This window comes from Salvelinus fontinalis, chromosome 1 (genome assembly GCF_029448725.1).
Source record: "Salvelinus fontinalis isolate EN_2023a chromosome 1, ASM2944872v1, whole genome shotgun sequence".
Taxonomy (NCBI): Eukaryota; Metazoa; Chordata; class Actinopteri; order Salmoniformes; family Salmonidae; genus Salvelinus; species Salvelinus fontinalis.
In genome coordinates, this window is record NC_074665.1 from 17,313,138 (window position 1) to 17,336,645 (window position 23,508).

General features: G+C 47.4%; 1 protein-coding gene across 2 annotated transcripts in view; it reads right to left on the reverse strand.

Annotated features, from left to right (window-relative positions):
* LOC129824842 (protein kinase C epsilon type-like) overlaps nt 1-18,440 on the reverse strand; it is a 28,438-nt gene extending 9,998 nt beyond the window's left edge. The window contains exons 1-6 of one of the 2 annotated variants that reach the window (XM_055884387.1): nt 17,310-18,440; nt 13,768-13,914; nt 11,157-11,220; nt 583-748; nt 344-378; nt 75-163 (exon numbers count right to left, since the gene is read on the reverse strand). In XM_055884387.1, coding sequence (XP_055740362.1) covers nt 75-163; nt 344-378; nt 583-748; nt 11,157-11,220; nt 13,768-13,914; nt 17,310-17,510 — 702 coding nt within the window. In that variant the 5' untranslated portion in view covers nt 17,511-18,440. The remainder of the gene's footprint in view (nt 1-74; nt 164-343; nt 379-582; nt 749-11,156; nt 11,221-13,767; nt 13,915-17,309) is intronic. The other variant, XM_055884462.1, reaches the window with a different exon arrangement.
* Nucleotides 18,441-23,508: the final 5,068 nt, after the last annotated feature.

The window sequence follows — 23,508 nt, forward strand, 5'->3', positions numbered from 1 at the left end:
CATCTGGGTTCCAAACCAAAACACATTGCGGTAACTCATTGGTCAACATGGCCACCATAAACAGTCCACAATACCTCCTCGGGTGTATCCTCCTGCTTCTTCATCCCGGCACACTTGGTGATGATATGCTCATGGCAGCGCTTGTGGACCACGCACGTGCACACTGCAATAAACACACACACAATTACACACTTTCACACTGAACAACACACGATAATAATACAACAGACAGACAATGTGCATCTCAACAATGTCTCAATTCATTCCAGAATGTTCAGGTATCACTCTAAACTATCATAATCATTCAAGAACCCAGACGGAAAGAAAGACAACTTGTTCTCACTCTGGCATTGATAGCCCTGCTTTCCCAGCACTCCCCTATAAAATCAAAAGAGAGAGAAAGAGATAGAGAGGAAAAGAGGAAGAGAGAAAGTCAGCATTTTGTATAGAAATCAGGGATGTGCTACGATAATTATTGGAGCGTATTTCTGAGCCACTTTATCTGTGTCTCGCCAGCAGAGGGAGCACTATGATGAGACAGCGGATAGACGGTTGAGACTGATGTGTGTGTGTGTTTCTCACCAGATAAAGTCTCGGCAGTGTGAGCAGTAGGTAGGTTGCCGTAGATACGTGGCCATGAACTTGTGTCCGTTAACCTGGTGGACACGCCTCCGGACGGCCCCCTGCCGCCGCCGAGGACCAATCCGCTCTCGGAACACACGCTCCTCATTCTCATTGGCAGCTGAGGCTAACAGACAGACAGAGAGCATTAAAGAGGGGTCGGTGGGAGGGTGTTGGGGGTACAGGCTAGAGTCTGATGGAATTGGGCACAAGAGATCATGAGACCATTCCTAAAAGTACAGCATCTTTCTCCCTCCTCCACTACCTCACGTTATGTCTTTCTGTATGGCCACTAAACAAAGAACAGAATTTGAAGATATAAAAATATATTCATATATCCTCCAACCCATCATTTTACTTCTCTCCATCTCTCCCTGTCCCTGGGACAGAATTAGCCTTATGAGACAAGAGAACCACCTCCAATCCACTCCTACTCTCTCACTTTCTCTGTCTGTCTAGGTTGTGATGCAGAGGTGGCTAGTGTGTGTGTGTGGTGTGTGGTGTGTGTGGTGTGTGTGTGTGTGTGTGTGTGTGTGTGTGTGTGTGTGTGTGTGTGTGTGTGTGTGTGTGTGTGTGTGTGTGTGTGTGTGTGTGTGTGTGTGTGTGTGTGTGTGTGTGTGTTTGAGAGATAAAGTGAGAAAGTGCAGCATCTAAATAGGCCATTACTGAGATCAGTGTGTTTTACATAACACATATCACATCATCCATCTGTCACACACACATTGGGGTGTCAGGAACGAAAAGAGCTTTGACTGGGCTGAGCGGGAGCTGCTCTTCCGTAGGGGTGGGAGGGCCAAGATACCACAGTTGGCAGAACGGAGTACTTGGGTTGGGGTGTAAGGTTAAAGCATAGCTTGAAGGTAGGTAGGGGAAGTTCCTCTTGCTGCTCTGTAGGCAAGTACCTTGGTCTTATAGTGGATGCAAACATTGATCGTAAGCCAGTGAGTGGAGTGTGCAGAGCAGCGGGGTGATATGGAGAACTTAGGAAGGTTGAACACCAGGCAGGCTGCAGTATTCTGGATAAGTTGCAGGAGTTTGATGGCACAAGCAGGGAGCCCAGCCAACAGCAGGGTGGCAGTAGTCCAGACGGGAGAAGTGCCTGGATTAGGACCTGCGCTGCTTCCTGTGTGAGGTAGGGTCATACTCTACGGGTGTTGTAAAGCATGGACGTTCAGGAGCGTGTCACTGCTTTGATGTTTGCAGAGAACGACAGGGTGATGCCAAGGTTCTTTGCACTCTGGGAGGGGGACACCATGGAGATGTCAACCGGGATGGAAAAGTGTTGGAGGGGGCAGGCCTTCCCTGGGAGGAAGAGCAGCTCCGTCTTATCGAGGTTGAGCTTAAGGTGGTGGACCGACACCCAAGCTGAGATATCGTCCAGGCATGCAGAGATGCGTGTTGACCTGAATGTCAAAAGGGGTGGAAGGAGAAAGTAGTTGAGTGTAATCCGCATAGCAATGATAACTGAGACCATGTGAGGATATGACAGAGCCAAGTGACTTGATGTATAGAGAGAAGAGGATAGGGCCTAGAACTGAGCCCTGTGGGACACCAGTAGTGAGAGTACATGGTGCAGACACAGATTCTCTCCACATCACCTGGTAGGAGTGGCCTGCCAGGGAGGGTGCAATCCAAGCGTGGGCAGAGGCTGAGATGCCCAGCCCTGAGAGGGTGGAGAGGAGGATCTAAAGGTTCACAGTGTCGAATGCTGCGGATAGATCTAAGAGGTTGAGAACAGAGGAGAGAGAGTCAGCATTGGCAGCACAGAGAGCCTTTGTGACACAGAGGAAAGCAGTCTCAGTTGAGTGACCCGTCTTGAAGCCTGACTGATTAGGGTCAAGAAGATCGTTTTGAGGGAGATAGCGAGAGAATTGGTCAGAGACATCACGCTCAAGTGTTTTGGAAAGAAAATAAAGAAGGGATACCGGTCTGTAGTTTTTGACATCAGGTGGGTCGAGTGCTGGTTTCTTAAGGAGGGGAGCGACTCTGGCCATTTTGAAGTCAGAAGGGAGGCAGCCATTGGCCAGAGATGAGTTGATGAGGGAAGTGAAGAATGGGAGGTCTCCAGAGATGGTCTGGATGAGCAAGGGATGGGGTCGAGCGGGCAGGTTGTCGGGCAGCCTAATGGTTAAGAACGTTGGGCCAGTAACCGGAAGGTCTTAAGGCACTTAACCATATTTGCTCTGGATAAGAGTGTCTGCTAAATGACAAAAAATTATAATAATACACATTTTTTTAAATGTAGTTGCAGGATTTCATCTGGAGAGAAAGGGAAGAAAGAAGTCAAGGCGTAGGGTAGTTCCGTGTGAGTGGGACCAGTGGACTCAATAGGCTGAGTGAATGAGAAAAGTAATTCGCAGAGAGGGAGGAGGGAGGGGGGGGGTGGAGGATTGAGGGAGGAGAAGGTGGAAAAGTGTTTCCTAGGGTTAGAGGCAGAAGCTTTAAATTTAGAGTGATAGAAAGTGGTTTAACCAGCAGATGCAGAGGAAGAGAAGGTAAAGAGGAGGGAGTGAAAGGATGATAGGTCCTCTGAATGTTTAGTTTTGCAGCGATTGGACTCTGAAGAAGGGAAATCTGAGCTTTTGATGTTTGACGGACCGAATGTTTGGCGAATATCGAAACTCAAGCCAACTTTACCACGGTTTTTCAACAAGCTTTTCACTCCTGACGTTTTTATCTGCTCTACCATACATACAGGCTAATTCACTTGCGAAGCTTATTATGTGAGCTTACCCAGAAAGGCTTTAATTAACTAGTATAAGCCTACTATATATTTATTTACTTTACTCGAGTGACTCTTTGAACTTACAATGGCTAGCCACAAGTCGCAGATTTTTTTTTCTTGTGCTTTATGCCATTTACCACATGACCCCTGCATGCTTTGTTGACAATGAACTTGCTTGCTTACCCGACCATGGGACAGAAAATGTTTGTTCCCACTCTCGCGACTCTGACTCTCTTTGGTTACACACTCTTGGCCTCCCATCCTAACCACCTAGTTGCCAGCTATGTATTCATGTTACCTGATGAAATTGCTGTACAACATGATCTAGTTACCATCTGATGCACATTCAAATGTCATAAAAAATCTACACTACAGAGCTTTCCCTCTCCTCTGCCATGTCCTGATTGTACTGTTGATGATATCTGGAAATGTGCATGTACACCCTGGCCCATACTGTTGCTAGCCCCAATCCTGACTTGTGCTCTGATTTCTGCTTCACTGATTTCTGCTCTCGTAAAAGCCTGGGTTTTCTGTATGTTAATACTAGAAGCTTATTGCCTAAAATAGATCAATTGAAAGTGTGGGTTCACAGCTCCAATCCAGATGTGTTGGTCAGTACTGAGACGTGATTAAGAAAGAGTGTTTTGAACACTGATGTTAACCTTTCTGGTTATAACCTTTTTCGGCAAGACAGATCTTCCAAAGGTGGTGGAGTAGCAATCTTTGCCAAGGAACAACAGTGCTCTGTTGTCTCTACCAAGTCTGTCCCCAAACAATTTGATTTGCTGGTTTTAAGCATCCAGTTTTCAAATAGCTCTTTGTTGACTGTTGCTGGGTGCTATCGTCCACCATCAGCACCAGCCTGTACCCTACCTGCCCTAAACACTCTCCTGGCCCCTTACACTAAGTCTGAATTTGTCCTGCTAGGTGAAGTAAACTGGGACATTCGTAAACCACCTGAACAAGTCCTAAAGCAATGGGATTCCTTAAATCTTTCTCAGATTATCACCAATCGCACAAGGTATGACTCCAAACACCCAGAAAAGGCTCCTCTCCTTGATGTTATTCTCGCAAATAATCCTGATAGGCATCAGTCTGGTGTTTTCTGTAATGACCTTCGTGATCACTGTTTTACAGCCTGTGTTCGTAATGTCTGCTCAGTTAAATGACCTGTCCTGATTTGTCATAGACGCTTGCTAAAAAACTTTAATGAGCAAGCTTTCCTTCATGACCTGGCCTCTGTAAATTGGTATAGAATCAGCTTGATCCTCTCTGTCAAAGACCTTCAATATTTTCAGTGGTATTGTCAACAAACACGCCCCCATAAAGAAAATGATCATTTAAAACAGATTCAGTCCCTGGTTCAACCGTGATCTGGCAGAGTTACTCCACCTCAAGAATTCCATTTGGCGAATGGCTTGGCACACGCATACTCAAGCTGACTGGCTGTCGTTCAAGCAAATGAGAAAAGTGCACTCAGGCTGTCCGGAAGGCTAAAGTTAGTTCCTTTAAGAAGCAGTTCTCACTCTATGGGTCTGACCCCAAGAAGTTCTGGAAAATGGCGAAAGACCTGGAGAATAAACCCTCCTCCTCAAAGCTGCCCATGTCCTCTTAATGTTGATGATGTGGTTGTTACTGACAAGAAGCACATGGCTGAGCTCTTTAATCACCACCTCATTAAGTCGGGATTCCTATTTGACTCAGCCATGCCTCCTTGCCTGTCCGACATTTCCTCATCTCCCACCCCTTCTAATGCGACTATCCCCGATGCTCCTCCCTCTTTTTCCCCTGCCCTGCTACAAAGTTTCTCCCTGTAGGCGGTCACTGAGTCTGAGGTGCTAAAGGAGCTCCTTGGTTTAGATCCTTTCCTCTTTAAGGTTGCAGCCCCTATCATCGCCAAGCCTATCTCTCACTTTCTGAACCTGTCTCTCCTCTCTGGGGAGGTTCCCATTGCTTAGAAGGCAGCCACGGTGCGTCCTTTATTTAAAGGGGGAGATCAAACTGATCCTAACTGTTATAGACCAATTTCTATTTTGCGCTGTTTGTCAAAAGTGGTGGAAAACTTGTCAATAATCAGGCAGTAGGAAGCTCTTATCCATTTATATGCAGATGATACAGTCTTATACTCAGCTGGCCCCTCCCTGGATTTTGTGTTAAACGCTCTACAACGAAGCTTTCTTAGTGTCCAACAAGCTTTCTCTGCCCTTAACCTTGTTCTGAACACCTCCAAAACACAGGTCATGTGGTTTGGTAAGAAAAATGCCCCTCTTCCCACAGGTGTGATTACTACCTCTGAGGGTTTAAAGCTTGAGGTAGTCACATCATACAAGTACTTGGGAGCATGGCTAGACGGTACACTGTCCTTCCCTCAGCACATATTAAAGATGCAGACTAAAGTTAAATCTAGACTTGGTTTCCTCTATCGTAATCACTCCTCTTTCACCCCAGCTGCCAAACGAACCCTGATTCAGATGACCATCCTACCCATGCTAGATTACGGAGACGTAATTTATAGCTCTGCAGTTAAGGGTGCTCTCGAGCGGCTAGATGTTCTTTACCATTCAACCATCAGATTTGCCACCAATGCTCCTTATAGGACACATCACTGCACTCTATACTCTGTAAACTGGTCATCTCTGTATACCCGTCGTAAGACCCACTGGTTGATGCTTATTTATAAAACCCTCTTAGGCCTCACTCCACCCCATCTGAGACACCTACTGCAGCCCTCAACCTCCACATACAACACCCGTTCTGCCAGTCACATTCTGTTAAAGGTCCCCAAAGCACACACATCCCTGGGTCACTCGTCTTTTCAGTTTGCTGAAGCTAGCGACTGGAACGAGCTGCAACAAACACTCAAACTGGACAGTTATCTCAATCTCTTCATTCAAAGACTCAATCATGGACACTCTTAATGACACTTGTGGCTGCTTCGCATGATGTATTGTTGTCTCTACCTTCTTGCCCTTTGTGCTGTTGTCTGTGCACAATAATGTTTGTACCATGTTTTGTGCTGCTACCATGTTGTGCGGCTGCCATGTTGTGTTGCTACCATGTTGTCATGTGTTGCTTCCATGCTACGTTGTTGTCTTAGGTCTCTCTTTATGTAGTGTTGTCTTGTCGTGATGTGTGTTTCATCCTATATTTTTAATCCCAGCCACCGTCCCCGCAGGAGGCCTTTTGGTAGGCTGTTATTGTAAATAAGGACTTGTTCTTAACTGACTTGCCTAGTTAAATAAAAAAATAAAAACGTTTTCCTCCATTTTCACTCAGCCCCGTTCTGTAAGCTCGCAATGAGTTACTCAGCCAAGGAGTAGGAGTGGAGGGCAGAGCGAGAGAGAGCGAGAGAGAGCGAGAGAGAGCGAGAGAGAGAGAGCGCATTACCATCTGGATAGGGGCTGAGTGGGGTTGGAGGAGAGGGAGATAGAAAAGGAAGTGAAGTAGTGACCTGGAAGGGCGTTAAAGATGAGGTCAAGGGTATTGCCTGCCTTGTGAGTGGAAGGGGACTGGAAAAGGGTGAGGTCAAAAGAGGCAAAGAAAGAGTTGAAAATAAATTAATTGAAGGCAGACGCCAGGAAGTTGAAGTCGCCCAGTATGAGCTTTTCAAGGGGTCAATCTCATTGAGGATGGTGGACGATAAATGACAAATGTTAAACTTGAGTGGGCAAGTGACAGCATGGAATTCAAATGAGGAGATGGACAGGTGAGAGAGGGAGAAAAGAGAACATCTCCACTTAAGAGAAATGAGTAGCCCTGCGTCACCACCTCAATGACCAGACGCTCTCGGACTATGAGAACAAGTAGTCTGGTTAAGAGCGAGCAGCTGGAGCAGCAGTGTTGTCTGGGATGATTCATGTCTCCATCAGGGACAAAAAGTCAAGGGACTGAAGGGCAGCATAGACTGAGATGAACTCTGTGTACTTGACCGCAGATCTGCAGTTCCAAACGCTGCCGGAGACCCAGAATTCCACATGGGTTGCGCGCGCAGGGTACACTAAATTAGAAGGGTTGCAGCCGAGGCGGGGACAGACGGGAGAGGACAGGTACAGAAAACACACATGCTACAAAAGAGCAAAATGAGATGAGAGGAGATAACTAGGTAAGATACTACAGTGAGAGAGTGGTGTGGAGTCTTCCTCTGTTTCCTTCATCGAATAACTCGGCAGAACCGTCTTATTTTCAGTCATGAGACTGCCACTGAGAAAACAGGGCAGACTGAAGTACTGACACTAATTGCTAATTGCCTAGCAGAGGTGAATAGCCCACCACCCGCTACTAATTGCTGATTGCCTAGGAGATGAGAAACCACTCCCCCCTCCAATACAGCCACTGATTACCAAAACAACAACAGTCACAAATTGCCCTGCCCTTTAATCCTGGTTGACGTGGCAACAATCACCTGCAAGTTATGAGCAGTCAGCAGTTCTTATACAAAGGAGACTATTGGGAAGACAGCCAGCAGTTAACCTTTTACTGCAGTGTGCTAAATCAGGGTCACACAGAGTGATTCTTGGTAGTCTTAAACAAATCTACTTTGATACAAAAGTATACACCTCAAACACATGATTATGGGTTTAAAGAAAGAAGACACCTGGACCATGTCAGATATAGAGTTGAAAGGTATTACATTTAGAGTTTGCATCCCAATATTACACTTTATATACAACACAAAGACAAAAAAATAACATTTGACATAGAAACACCAGGTTTTTGGCTTTTTAAAACAAAGAATGTATATTTATTATGAAATTGTGAAAAAAGATTAATAACATTGCAACCATGAGGCCACTATAGGGTGATTTGATCATTTGACTGCAGGAAATGGATACAGTAGATGGCCCTAACTAGAAAAAAAACCAGACTAAAACAAAACCTACTATCCCTCTGTCACACCCTGGCCTCTGTTATATTGATTTTCTTTATTAGTTTAGTTAGGTCAGGGTGTGACATGGGGGATGTTTGTGTGTTTTTTCTAGTTTAGGGTGTGTGTATTGTTTAGGGGGTTTTGTAGTAGGTATGGGGTAGTGTTCAGTGTAGGTGTTTAGGAAAGTCTATGGTTGCCTGATTTGGTTCTCAATCAGAGACAGCTGTTTATTGTTGTCTCTGATTGGGAGCCATATTTAAGGCAGCCATAGGCTTTAGGTGTTTGTGGGTAATTGTCTATGTCTAACGTTAGTAGCTGTGTGTGCACTTTCGTTTGTAGCTTCACGTTCGTGGTTTATTGTTGTTTGTATAGTGTTCGTTTTGTCTTCATCTCCAAATAAAGAAGATGTGTTCATATCACTCTGCGTTTTGGTCCGATCCATGCTCCTCCTCAGACGAGGAGGAGAACGAACGTGACAGAATTACCCACCAACAAAGGATCAAGCAGCGGCGTAACGGGAGAAAGCAACAGGACCCACCTACACAGGATTTCTGGACATGGGAGGAGATACTGGACGGTAAAGGGCTATGGGCTCAACATGGAGAATATCGCCGCCCTCGTGAAGAGCTGGAGGCAGCTAAAGCCGAGAGGCGGAGGTATGAGGAGGAAGCACGGAAACAGGAGAAGGATCTGGGCTACACTACGTGGGAAGAGATCGACAGATGGGCGATCGACCCTAAGAGAGTGCCGGAGCCTGCCTGGGATTCTCTGGCGCAGTGCGAGGAGGGATACCGGCGAATGGAGGCAGCACGGCGAAACGGTAGGAAGCCCAAGAGACATCCCCAAACAATTCTTGGGGAGGGGCATTTGGAACAGTCGGCGAAATTGAGGGGTGAGTCTGAGATTGTCGAGGATTTATTGGACAGATTGGAGGAGAGTGAACGAAGGGGAGATTATGAGACATTCGAGGATTTGTTGACGAAATTGGAGGAGAGTGAAGAGAGAGAGCTGTTGATTTGGCAGAGTATGCATGGCATTCTCCCTGAGGAGCGTGTTAGCTGTCCGATGCCACCTGTGTCAGTTCCTCGTACTCAGCCTGAAACTTGTGTTAAGTTCCGGAAGATTTGATGCCGGCTATACACACCAGGTCTCCAGTACATCTTTACAACCCGGTGTGTCCTGTTCCTGCTTCTTGCACTCATCCTGAGATGCGTGTCCCCAGCCGTCAGCGAGCCATGACCGGCCAGAGCCGTCAGCGAGCCATGACCGGCCAGAGCCGTCAGCGAGCCATGACCGGCCAGAGCCGTCAGCGAGCCATGACCCGCCAGAGCCGTCAGCGAGCCATGACCGGCCAGAGCCGTCAGCGAGCCATGACCGGCCAGAGCCGTCAGCGAGCCATGACCGGCCAGAGCCGTCAGCGAGCCATGACCGGCCAGAGCCGTCAGCGAGCCATGACCGGCCAGAGCCGCCAGTCAGCCAGGATCGGCCAGAGCCGCCAGTCAGCCAGGATCGGCCAGAGCCGCCAGTCAGCCAGGATCGGCCAGAGCCGCCAGTCAGCCAGGATCGGCCAGAGCCGCCAGTCAGCCAGGATCGGCCAGAGCCGCCAGTCAGCCAGGATCGGCCAGAGCCGCCAGTCAGCCAGGATCCGCCTGAGCCGTCAGTCAGCCAGGATCCGCCTGAGCTGCCCTCCAGTCATGAGCTGCCCTCCAGTCATGAGCTGCCTTCCAGTCATGAGCTGCCTTCCAGTCATGAGCTGCCTTCCAGTCATGAGCTGCCTTCCAGTCATGAGCTGCCCTACAGTCATGAGCTGCCCCTCAGTCCGGAGCTGCCCCTCAGTCATGAGCTGCCCCTCAGTCCGGAGCTGCCCCTCAGTCCGGAGCTGCCCCTCAGTCCAGTGGCGCCCTCTGGGATGGTATTCAGTCCGGGACTCGCTGTTCCAAAGGCGCCACCAAAGCTGTTAGTGACTATGGTGGAGGGGGGTCCACGTCCCGCACCCGAGCCGCCACCATAGGAAGGCCCACCCGGACCATCCCCTTCTGTGTCAGGTTTTGCGGCCGGAGTCCGCACCTTTGAGGAGGGGTACTGTCACACCCTGGCCTCTGTTATATTGATTTTCTTTATTAGTTTAGTTAGGTCAGGGTGTGACATGGGGGATGTTTGTGTGTTTTTTCTAGTTTAGGGTGTGTGTATTGTTTAGGGGGTTTTGTAGTAGGTATGGGGTAGTGTTCAGTGTAGGTGTTTAGGAAAGTCTATGGTTGCCTGATTTGGTTCTCAATCAGAGACAGCTGTTTATTGTTGTCTCTGATTGGGAGCCATATTTAAGGCAGCCATAGGCTTTAGGTGTTTGTGGGTAATTGTCTATGTCTAACGTTAGTAGCTGTGTGTGCACTTTCGTTTGTAGCTTCACGTTCGTGGTTTATTGTTTTTTGTATTAGTTTGTATAGTGTTCGTTTTGTCTTCATCTCCAAATAAAGAAGATGTATTCATATCACTCTGTGTTTTGGTCCGATCCATGCTCCTCCTCAGACGAGGAGGAGAACGAACGTGACACCATCCTGGAAATATCAGAAGTCCTCTAGCTATCGATTGAAGCAGGTGTGAAGTAATTGGTGTGAAGTAATTGGTAGCTTGGTAAACTATATTTTCAGAGTAGATCCAAAACACTGGAAAGAGAGTAGATAAAAGCTCAACAACTACGGTAAGTACGGTGAGTACGGTAACGGGAGTGAAGAGGAGAGAATTGTGGAATAGAGGCAGGAGAATTTTAGGAGGATACACAGCAGTAACAAAAGGTGTGGGGAAGAGAGATGATGCCGGGAGGGAAGGAGGGAGAGGGAGGGAGGGGAAGGCCCCTAAGCAGCACGGAACAGATTGCAGAGAGAAGAAACTTGCTAAAAAGAAGAAAGAGAGAGAGACAGATAGTTGTGGGTAGAATAGTTTTACCTTCAGTAGAAGTTTCTGACAAATCGATAATTACATAGACCTTCCCCTCTGGTTCTAAATCAACCTGGAGAGAGAGAAAGACAGTCTGTTTTGATATGCAACACACACACACACACCAATGACATCAGAGAATAATAGTATAGTAGATATGTTATGACAGATATGTATCCCCAACCCCCAGACATTCAAACACATATTATTGAGAGGAGCACCTATAGCTCCTGGAGTCAGGTAGGTGTTACCAACATCAGGATTTGAGCCTGCTTCTGTAACCTAGGCTACCTGCCACCCTTCATAGCGTCAATGACAGCTGGCCACAAGTATTTTACATTTTCCAAATGGAGAAGGGGGGAGAAGGAAAGACAGAGATAGAGAGAGAGAGTGGTAGAGCGAGGGGAAAAGAAGGAGAGTGATAGATAGAGATAGAAAGAGAGAGAGAGAGAGATGTAGCGTGGGATGGGGGTTAAATCCTTGGCTAATCTCTGGCCAGCCATAGATCCTCTTACACAACGCTCTGCCTGTCACGACACACACACACACACACACACACACACACACACACACACACACACACACACACACACACACACACACACACACACACACACACACACACACACACACACACACACACACACACACACAAAGAGAGAGAGACACACAAACACAGATAGACACACACACACAGAGCAATACATATGTATGTAGGCACACACACAACCAGATGGCTAAGTTAGAATCACACATTTAGAGTTGTTGCCTCGCTGAGATTTACGTTAAGTACTGTACTGTCGCCATGGGCATGACAAAACTAGTTCACCTCATTAATCTGGTTAGCCAATAAGGTCACAGGGATAAGGCCACACACACACACACACACACACACACACACACACACACACACACACACACACACACACACACACACACACACACACACACACACACACACACACACACACACCGTATCATTGGGTGTGAATGTGATCTCTGAGTGTCTGGTGCCTAGGGAACCAAAAGTAGGTTGCAGACTGAAGCCAGCCTTAAACACACATCTGAGTTCTCACTCCCTGACACACACACACACGCATACACACACACGCATACACACACACACACACACACACACTGACAGTTCACACACACACAGCTCACATTACACTTAGACTTTGACTGTACCCCTTTCTATCATCATCTCTCTTTCCCTCTTCCTCTTCCTCCAGTCCAGCAACTTCTCTCTCTCCCATTCTCCCCCCCCCCTCACTCCCTTTCTCTCTCCCATTCTCGCTCTCCCTTTCTCTACCTCCCTCTCTCTCCCTCCCTTTGTCCACCCCCTCCCTTTCTCTATCTCAAATGAAATTAAATGTGCTTCATTGAAATGAATAGGTACATCTTGCCAAAGTAACATTTTGCCAAAGTAAGGGAGTTTTAAATGCTATTAATCAACACAATCACTTTTTATATCACATTAAAATCCCTTAACATCACATTAAAATCCCTTAACATCACATTAAAATCCCATGCAATGTTTCTGATGACAAGTACATCTCAAGAGATATAAAAGAGTATTCAATTGGTGGGTAAATTAAATTAAATTAAACAAAAAGTAATACTAGTATAGTAACAGACATTATCATACATTTTAGAAATAGATAGATTTATAAAAATGTATGAATAAAGATCCACTCTCTCTCTACAGAGTTTGGGCTCAATGACAGCCTCCAACAAATTACAGCATAGAGATGTCAGCATTTACACCAAACACACACACACACACACACACACACACACACACACACACACACACACACACACACACACACACACACACACACACACACAAACACACACATATCGTAATGTTGATCAGCTTTCCTTTTCCAGTGTCTTTGTGGTCGTGTGTGCACAGGCCAATTTGTTTGTGTGTGTGTCTGTGTGTTTCTGTGTGTGTTTGCCAGGGCATCTTAAGCCCACTCTGCCCTACATCCACAGCAGGTCACTGAGTGGTGTAGCCAGTGATGTCACTGCCCAGCCACCATCCAGTTATTACCCAGAAGGCCACAGTCAGTGATGTCACCACAGAGACAGGAGAGGAGCAGAGCGGAGAGGGGAGGAGCGGAGAAGAGAGGGGAAGAAAGGAGAGGAGAGTAGAGGGGAGGAGAAAAGAGGAGAGGAGAGGAGAGGAGAGGAGAGGAGAGGTTCACGAGCTGTAGCAGTACAGAGAGAGATATGTAGAGTATTGACCAGGCCGGCTAATCAATAAGAACTGTGATCAATTGATCTGTACAATTGATCTGTACACTCCGACCTCACACTGGTTGACAGAGCAGGACTGGAAGCCCTGGGGTGGGTGTGTGTTTGTGTGTGTTACATACTCACCGGTAGGTCCCCCTCAACTTCTACAAGTCACACACAAAGACGAACAGACACAAATGTTACCAAATGAATTTGAACCCAAGTGTTAGCCCTCTGAACAAAAGCCTAGGCATTAGTTTGGGGAGCTAATGCATATCTTAATGTCTCAGTCAAGGTTACTCATCATGGAAGCATGATATTCTCTCTCTCACACACACACACACACACACACACACACACACACATGTCTTCCTACCCAGGCCTGGTAGTGTGTGCTGCTGTTCTGCAGAATGTCCTCCAGCTGTATGGTGCAGTTAGCCACAAAGTCGTCATATCCGATTGGTGCATCATGGAACACTGACATCTCCAATTTCCTCCCCCCCGTCATCTGGGCTGTAAAGTCCTATAAAAAATTGAATAGAATAGCATTTGTGTCACTCTGTATCCATCTGCAAACCTTCTGCCCATTAGCCCACCTCTGTAACCTTTAGGCTGGCCCTAAACTGTAAAGCATGATTAGTCCACCTCTGTAACCTTTAGGCTGGCCCTAAACTGTAAAGCATGATTAGTCCACCTCTTTAACCTTTAGGCTGGCCCTAAACTGTAAAGCATGATTAGTCCACCTCTGTAACCTTTAGGCTGGCCCTAAACTGTAAAGCATGATTAGTCCACCTCTGTAACCTTTAGGCTGGCCCTAAACTGTAAAGCATGATTAGTCCACCTCTGTAACCTTTAGGCTGGCCCTAAACTGAAGAGCATGATTAGTCCGCCTCTTTAACCTTTAGGCTGGCCCTAAACTGTAAAGCATGATTAGTCCACCTCTTTAACCTTTAGGCTGGCCCTAAACTGTAAAGCATGATTAGTCCACCTCTTTAACCTTTAGGCTGGCCCTAAACTGTAAAGCATGATTAGTCCACCTCTTTAACCTTTAGGCTGGCCCTAAACTGAAGAGCATGATTAGTCCGCCTCTTTAACCTTTAGGCTGGCCCTAAACTGTAAAGCATGATTAGTCCACCTCTGTAACCTTTAGGCTGGCCCTAAACTGAAGAGCATGATTAGTCCGCCTCTTTAACCTTTAGGCTGGCCCTAAACTGTAAAGCATGATTAGTCCACCTCTGTAACCTTTAGGCTGGCCCTAAACTGAAGAGCATGATTAGTCCACCTCTGTAACCTTTAGGCTGGCTCTAAACTGAAGAGCATGATTAGTCTGCCTCTTTAACCTTTAGGCTGGCCCTAAACTGTAAAGCATGATTAGTCCACCTCTGTAACCTTTAGGCTGGCCCTAAACTGTAAAGCATGATTAGTCCACCTCTGTAACCTTTAGGCTGGCCCTAAACTGAAGAGCATGATTAGTCTGCCTCTTTAACCTTTAGGCTGGCCCTAAACTGTAAAGCATGATTAGTCCACCTCTGTAACCTTTAGGCTGGCCCTAAACTGAAGAGCATGATTAGTCCACCTCTTTAGGCTGGCCCTAAACTGAAGAGCATGATTAGTCCACCTCTTTAGGCTGGCCCTAAACTGAAGAGCATGATTAGTCTGCCTCTTTAACCTTTAGGCTGGCTCTAAACTGAAGAGCATGATTAGTCCACCTCTGTAACCTTTAGGCTGGCTCTAAACTGAAGAGCATGATTAGTCCACCTCTTTAGGCTGGCCCTAAACTGTAAAGCATGATTAGTCCACCTCTGTAACCTTTAGGCTGGCCCTAAACTGAAGAGCATGATTAGTCTGCCTCTTTAACCTTTAGGCTGGCTCTAAACTGAAGAGCATGATTAGTCCGCCTCTTTAACCTTTAGGCTGGCTCTAAACTGAAGAGCATGATTAGTCTGCCTCTTTAACCTTTAGGCTGGCTCTAAACTGAAGAGCATGATTAGTCCGCCTCTTTAACCTTTAGGCTGGCTCTAAACTGAAGAGCATGATTAGTCCGCCTCTTTAACCTTTAGGCTGGCTCTAAACTGTAAAGCATGATTAGTCCACCTCTGTAATCTTTAGGCTGGCCCTAAACTGTAAAGCATGATTAGTCCACCTCTGTAACCTTTAGGCTGGCCCTAAACTGTAAAGCATGATTAGTCCACCTCTGTAACCTTTAGGCTGGCTCTAAACTGAAGAGCATGATTAGTCCGCCTCTTTAACCTTTAGGCTGGCTCTAAACTGTAAAGCATGATTAGTCCACCTCTGTAACCTTTAGGCTGGCCCTAAACTGTAAAGCATGATTAGTCCACCTCTGTAACCTTTAGGCTGGCTCTAAACTGAAGAGCATGATTAGTCCGCCTCTTTAACCTTTAGGCTGGCCCTAAACTGTAAAGCATGATTAGTCCACCTCTGTAACCTTTAGGCTGGCTCTAAACTGAAGAGCATGATTAGTCCGCCTCTTTAACCTTTAGGCTGGCTCTAAACTGAAGAGCATGATTAGTCCGCCTCTTTAACCTTTAGGCTGGCTCTAAACTGTAAAGCATGATTAGTCCACCTCTGTAATCTTTAGGCTGGCCCTAAACTGTAAAGCATGATTAGTCCACCTCTGTAACCTTTAGGCTGGCCCTAAACTGAAGAGCATGATTAGTCCACCTCTGTAACCTTTAGGCTGGCCCTAAACTGTAAAGCATGATTAGTCCACCTCTTTAACCTTTAGGCTGGCCCTAAACTGTAAAGCATGATTAGTCCACCTCTGTAACCTTTAGGCTGGCTCTAAACTGAAGAGCATGATTAGTCCACCTCTTTAACCTTTAGGCTGGCCCTAAACTGAAGAGCATGATTAGTCCACCTCTTTAACCTTTAGGCTGGCCCTAAACTGTAAAGCATGATTAGTCCACCTCTTTAACCTTTAGGCTGGCCCTAAACTGTAAAGCATGATTAGTCCACCTCTGTAACCTTTAGGCTGGCTCTAAACTGTAAAGCATGATTAGTCCACCTCTGTAACCTTTAGGCTGGCCCTAAACTGAAGAGCATGATTAGTCCGCCTCTTTAACCTTTAGGCTGGCCCTAAACTGAAGAGCATGATTAGTCCACCTCTGTAACCTTTAGGCTGGCCCTAAACTGTAAAGCATGATTAGTCCACCTCTGTAACCTTTAGGCTGGCCCTAAACTGAAGAGCATGATTAGTCTGCCTCTTTAACCTTTAGGCTGGCCCTAAACTGAAGAGCATGATTAGTCTGCCTCTTTAACCTTTAGGCTGGCCCTAAACTGTAAAGCATGATTAGTCCACCTCTGTAACCTTTACGCTGGCCCTAAACTGAAGAGCATGATTAGTCCGCCTCTTTAACCTTTAGGCTGGCCCTAAACTGTAAAGCATGATTAGTCCACCTCTTTAACCTTTAGGCTGGCCCTAAACTGAAGAGCATGATTAGTCCACCTCTGTAACCTTTAGGCTGGCTCTAAACTGAAGAGCATGATTAGTCCGCCTCTTTAACCTTTAGGCTGGCTCTAAACTGAAGAGCATGATTAGTCTGCCTCTTTAACCTTTAGGCTGGCTCTAAACTGAAGAGCATGATTAGTCCACCTCTTTAGGCTGGCTCTAAACTGAAGAGCATGATTAGTCTGCCTCTTTAACCTTTAGGCTGGCTCTTAAACTGAAGAGCATGATTAGTCCGCCTCTTTAACCTTTAGGCTGGCCCTAAACTGAAGAGCATGATTAGTCCACCTCTTTAGGCTGGCTCTAAACTGAAGAGCATGATTAGTCCACCACTTTAACCTTTAGGCTGGCCCTAAACTGAAGAGCATAGTTCAGGTGTGTTAGTGTTGGTCTGGAGCAAAAGTGTGCCACCAAAGCTGCCCAGCCCTGGAGGAGTGGATCTGGTGCCATACATGGTTCCATGCCGGGGAGTTGGTCCTGTTCTTGGTGCAGGTCTGTCCCAGGTGCGTCTGGTCCAGGTTGAGGGTGAGGTAGGGATCCAGGAGGAATGAGGAAGAGTTCTTCCCCCCCGCATGGCGGAGTGCCCAGGGGGTGGGCTTCAAATCCACCGCCTCACACACACGCACCTTCAGCAACCCATGGAACACTGGCATGGTGGCGTGTGTGCAGATGGTCTGTCTGTCTGTAAGTCTGTTAGTTCTAACTAGTCACCATATTAGATGGATGATCCTACATACCAAGAATCCATTCAACCACTCAGACTCTGAAAAGTACACACGTCACACACACACACACACACACACACACACACACTGTTAAAAACACCCATCTTCGTCCCTAATAGTCTATAGGTCACAGTCCGGTACCGAACCTGATCGCGCAAAACCAGATCGGTTACTGACAAACGACAGTCGGTGCCTTCTGTGCTTGCTTACAGTCCGTCCTGTGCAGATGGTAGATATAAGGAGGGTTGTTGTCAGCGGAAAGAATAAGGAAGAGGTCTCGGTGGCGGGAGGCGAGGAGTAAACACCGATGAGGAATCACAGAGAACGGCTCCGGTCCTGATCATCTGATCGTAGACTGTCCCCGTTAGAACAGCTTCTGACCCGGTCTAGGGCGGGGAAGACCGAGACATCAGCAGCTCGCACTCAGTAGCCTGAACAGCTTCTGAGCGCTGGTTCTCCTTTTTACACGGGATGTCAGTCTGCTTGCCCGGTGGGTCCCACGGCTAACAGAGCTAACCAATGGCAGGCTATCGATCCCCTAAATCGCTCTCTAGTTTTCCTCTGTCTCTATCGCTCTCACCCATTTCACTGTGTGAGCGCAAGCTTCAGGGAATGCGCGAAACGCATCAGCCGCGCCGCTTGCCTCCTGCGCCGGATAGGTATTGTGTGTATGTGTGTGCGTGCTAGATACCACACCTAATATGGTCAATCAGACAGTTTCTGCGTAACGAAATAATACGGATATATACACACACACACAAGTGTAGAAGAGATGGTTCCGTGAACTACACTGATGAATAGCCTAATGGTTTGGGTTTAGCTCAGCGTGCTAACAGTCTTGTGGCACACTGACTGCGCAGACAACCTAGGTTCAAATCCAGTGGTTTACCAAAGGACACAAGAGGGGTGTGTTGATGAAAGCTTGACTGTGACCCTGCTATAACATCATACATGAATTATATCTCTCTCCATGCTGTCAGTAATCCCTTCTGTCACTGTGATGCACACACACACCCACTGTCCGATGAATCCGTGTAACTCCATTCTTGCCCATTTTCATGTTTTATATGTAAGCCTAGGTTTGGAAAGCAGTTACCTAACTCCCCTCGAATGTAGCCTACAATGTACTAAAAAAAGACTCAAAACACTATGATTGTGAAATGAAACCATGAAAAGTAGTGCACCTGAGCTGAGATCTGCACTATAAAACATTACCTGTAATTTTTACAGTAAATTACTGGTGGCACAGTAGCCAGTATGTTACTGTAAATTTACAGGACCTTTACTGTAACACACATTTATAGCATATTACTTGAGCAACTGACTACAGTAGCATGTTCAGTGCATTACTGGAAGCACCGTGGTTAGTAAACTGTTGCATATTTACAGTGCATTACTGGAAGTCCCGTGGTTAGTAAACTGTTGCATATTTACAGGGCATTACTGGAAGCACCGCGGTTAGTAAACTGTTGCATATTTACAGGGCATTACTGGAAGCCCCGTGGTTAGTAAACTGTTGCATATTTACAGTGGATTACTGGAAGCACCGTGGTTAGTAAACTGTTGCATATTTACAGTGGATTACTGGAAGCCCCGTGGTTAGTAAACTGTTGCGTGTTTACAGGGCATTACTGGAAGCCCCGTGGTTAGTAAACTGTTGCATATTTACAGGGCATTACTGGAAGCACCGTGGTTAGTAAACTGTTGCATATTTACAGTGCATTACTGGAAGCCCCGTGGTTAGTAAATTGTTGCATATTTACAGTGGATTACTGGAAGCCCCGTGGTTAGTAAACTGTTGCGTGTTTACAGGGGATTACTGGAAGCCCCGTGGTTAGTAAACTGTTGCGTATTTACAGGGCATTACTGGAAGCCCCGTGGTTAGTAAACTGTTGCATATTTACAGGACATTACTGGAAGCCCCGTGGTTAGTAAACTGTTGCGTATTTACAGGGCATTACTGAAAGCCCCGTGGTTAGTAAACTGTTGCGTATTTATTTAGGAGCAACCGGAGCAACATCCGGTTTGGAGCGAGCGGTCGCATTTGCATTCGCTCTGCAGGTAGTATAAATTTTCATTTCATTTCATTACATTTCATTATAGTACAACGGTTAATTTGTCTAACCTTAGCAATTTCTTCTTAGCTAGCTACTTAGCCGTCTGGGTATAAAAGATAATTGCGTAATTATCGTATTCCGTCGTCTATCGTAGTCCACACTGCTATCTGCCCAGCAGCTAGCAAACGTCCACCGTCTACCGAATAGTAGTATAAACTTTTCATTACATTTCATTATAGTACAACGGTCTGATTTTCATTTTCACTACAGTACAACGGTTTGATTTGTTTGATCTTAGCTAGCTACATAGCCGTCTTTGCATCAAACATAATTGTGTAGTTATTGAGGTTCGCCAGCCAGCTATTTTCGCCCTAACGTAACGCAACGTAGCCAAACACTGCTAGCTAGCCAGCTTCCCACCGAATAGCAGCATTGTAGAAACGAGTGCATTACAACGGAACGACTTGATCAGTGTAGTGTTGGCTGACTACACAGTTGTCTTTGCTATCTTTGATTTGTATTTGTTCGATCTTAGCTAGCTACTTAGCTGGCTACATAGCCGTCTTTGTATCGGTGATAATTGTGTAGTTATCAAGGTTCGCTGAGGTTCGCTAGCCAGGTATTCTCGCCCTAACGTAACGTAGTCAACCCTGCTAGCTAGCCAGCTAGCCACCGATTAGCAGCACTGTAGAAACGATTACATTACAACGGAACGACTTGACTTGTGTAGTGTTAGCTAGCTACATAGTTTTCTTTGCTATCTTTTTATCTAAGATAATTGTGTAGCTTTGAGTAATTATCGGTTAGCTAGCCAGCTATTTTTCGCCTGCCGCGCTGCCGTCCTCCTACCTAGCCAACACTGCTAGCTAGCCAACTTCTACCGAATAGCAGCACTGTAGAAACTTACATTACAACGGAACGACTTGATTAGCGTAGTGTTAGCTAGTTGTCTTTCCTGTCCTTGTATCCATGATAATTGTGTAGTTTAGAGAAATTTAGTGAAATTGTCGAGGTCACCTAGCCAGCTTCACTTTCAACAACGTAGCCACTGCTAGCCAGGCTACTTCACCAGCCAGCAGCACTATATCATTTTAGTCAATAAGATCTTGTATTTTATTCTTATTTTTTGCAACGTAAGCTTAACTTTCTGAACATTCGAGACGTGTAGCCCACTTGTCATTCTAATCTCCTTTGCATTAGCGTAGCCTCTTCTGTAGCCTGTCAACCATGTGTCTGTCTATCCCTGTTCTCTCCTCTCTGCACAGACCATACAAACGCTTCACACCGCGTGGCCGCGCCCACCCTAACCTGGTGGTCCCAGCCCGCACGACCCACGTGGAGTTCCAGGTCTCCGGTAGCCTCTGGAACTGCCGATCTGCGGCCAACAAGGCAGAGCTCATCTCAGCCTATGCGTCCCTCCAGTCCCTCGACTTCCTGGCACTGACGGAAACATGGCTCACCACAGATAACACTGCTACTCCTACTGCTCTCTCTTCGTCTGCCCACGTGTTCTCGCACACCCCGAGACCTTCTGGTCAGCGGGGTGGTGGCACCGGGATCCTCATCTCTCCCAAGTGGTCATTCTCTCTTTCTCCCCTTACCCATCTGTCTATCGCCTCCTTTGAATTCCATGCTGTCACAGTTACCAGCCCTTTCAAGCTTAACATCCTTATCATTTATCGCCCTCCAGGTTCCCTTGGAGAGTTCATCAATGAGCTTGATGCCTTGATAAGCTCCTTTCCTGAGGACGGCTCACCTCTCACAGTTCTGGGTGACTTTAACCTCCCCATGTCTACCTTTGACTCATTCCTCTCTGCCTCCTTCTTTCCACTCCTCTCCTCTTTTGACCTCACCCTCTCACCTTCCCCCCCTACTCACAAGGCAGGCAATACGCTTGACCTCATCTTTACTAGATGCTGTTCTTCCACTAACCTCATTGCAACTCCCCTCCAAGTCTCCGACCACTACCTTGTATCCTTCTCCCTCTCGCTCTCATCCAACACTTCCCACACTGCCCCTACTCGGATGGTATCGCGCCGTCCCAACCTCCGCTCTCTCTCCCCCGCTACTCTCTCCTCTTCCATCCTATCATCTCTTCCCTCTGCCCAAACCTTCTCCAACCTATCTCCTGATTCTGCCTCCTCAACCCTCCTCTCCTCCCTTTCTGCATCCTTTGACTCTCTATGTCCCCTATCCTCCAGGCCGGCTCGGTCCTCCCCTCCCGCTCCGTGGCTCGACGACTCATTGCGAGCTCACAGAACAGGGCTCCGGGCAGCCGAGCGGAAATGGAGGAAAACTCGCCTCCCTGCGGACCTGGCATCCTTTCACTCCCTCCTCTCTACATTTTCCTCTTCTGTCTCTGCTGCTAAAGCCACTTTCTACCACTCTAAATTCCAAGCATCTGCCTCTAACCCTAGGAAGCTCTTTGCCACCTTCTCCTCCCTCCTGAATCCTCCTCCCCCCCCCCCCCCCCCTCCTCCCTCTCTGCAGACGACTTCGTCAACCATTTTGAAAAGAAGGTCGACGACATCCGATCCTCGTTCGCTAAGTCAAACGACACCGCTGGTTCTGCTCACACTGCCCAACCCTGTGCTTTGACCTCTTTCTCCCCTCTCTCTCCAGATGAAATCTCGCGTCTTGTGACGGCCGGCCGCCCAACAACCTGCCCGCTTGACCCTATCCCCTCCTCTCTTCTCCAGACCATTTCCGGAGACCTTCTACCTTACCTCACCTCGCTCATCAACTCATCCTTGACCGCTGGCTACGTCCCTTCCGTCTTCAAGAGAGCGAGAGTTGCACCCCTTCTGAAAAAACCTACACTCGATCCCTCCGATGTCAACAACTACAGACCAGTATCCCTTCTTTCTTTTCTCTCCAAAACTCTTGAACGTGCCGTCCTTGGCCAGCTCTCCTGCTATCTCTCTCAGAATGACCTTCTTGATCCAAATCAGTCAGGTTTCAAGACTAGTCACTCAACTGAGACTGCTCTTCTCTGTATCACGGAGGCGCTCCGCACTGCTAAAGCTAACTCTCTCTCCTCTGCTCTCATCCTTCTAGACCTATCGGCTGCCTTCGATACTGTGAACCATCAGATCCTCCTCTCCACCCTCTCCGAGTTGGGCATCTCCGGCGCGGCCCACGCTTGGATTGCGTCCTACCTGACAGGTCGCTCCTACCAGGTGGCGTGGCGAGAATCTGTCTCCTCACCACGCGCTCTCACCACTGGTGTCCCCCAGGGCTCTGTTCTAGGCCCTCTCCTATTCTCGCTATACACCAAGTCACTTGGCTCTGTCATAACCTCACATGGTCTCTCCTATCATTGCTATGCAGACGACACACAATTAATCTTCTCCTTTCCCCCTTCTGATGACCAGGTGGCGAATCGCATCTCTGCATGTCTGGCAGACATATCAGTGTGGATGACGGATCACCACCTCAAGCTGAACCTCGGCAAGACGGAGCTGCTCTTCCTCCCGGGGAAGGACTGTCCGTTCCATGATCTCGCCATCACGGTTGACAACTCCATTGTGTCCTCCTCCCAGAGCGCTAAGAACCTTGGCGTGATCCTGGACAACACCCTGTCGTTCTCCACCAACATCAAGGCGGTGGCCCGTTCCTGTAGGTTCATGCTCTACAACATCCGCAGAGTACGACCCTGCCTCACACAGGAAGCGGCGCAGGTCCTAATCCAGGCACTCGTCATCTCCCGTCTGGATTACTGCAACTCGCTGCTGGCTGGGCTCCCTGCCTGTGCCATTAAACCCCTACAACTCATCCAGAACGCCGCAGCCCGTCTGGTGTTCAACCTTCCCAAGTTCTCTCACGTCACCCCGCTCCTCCGCTCTCTCCACTGGCTTCCAGTTGAAGCT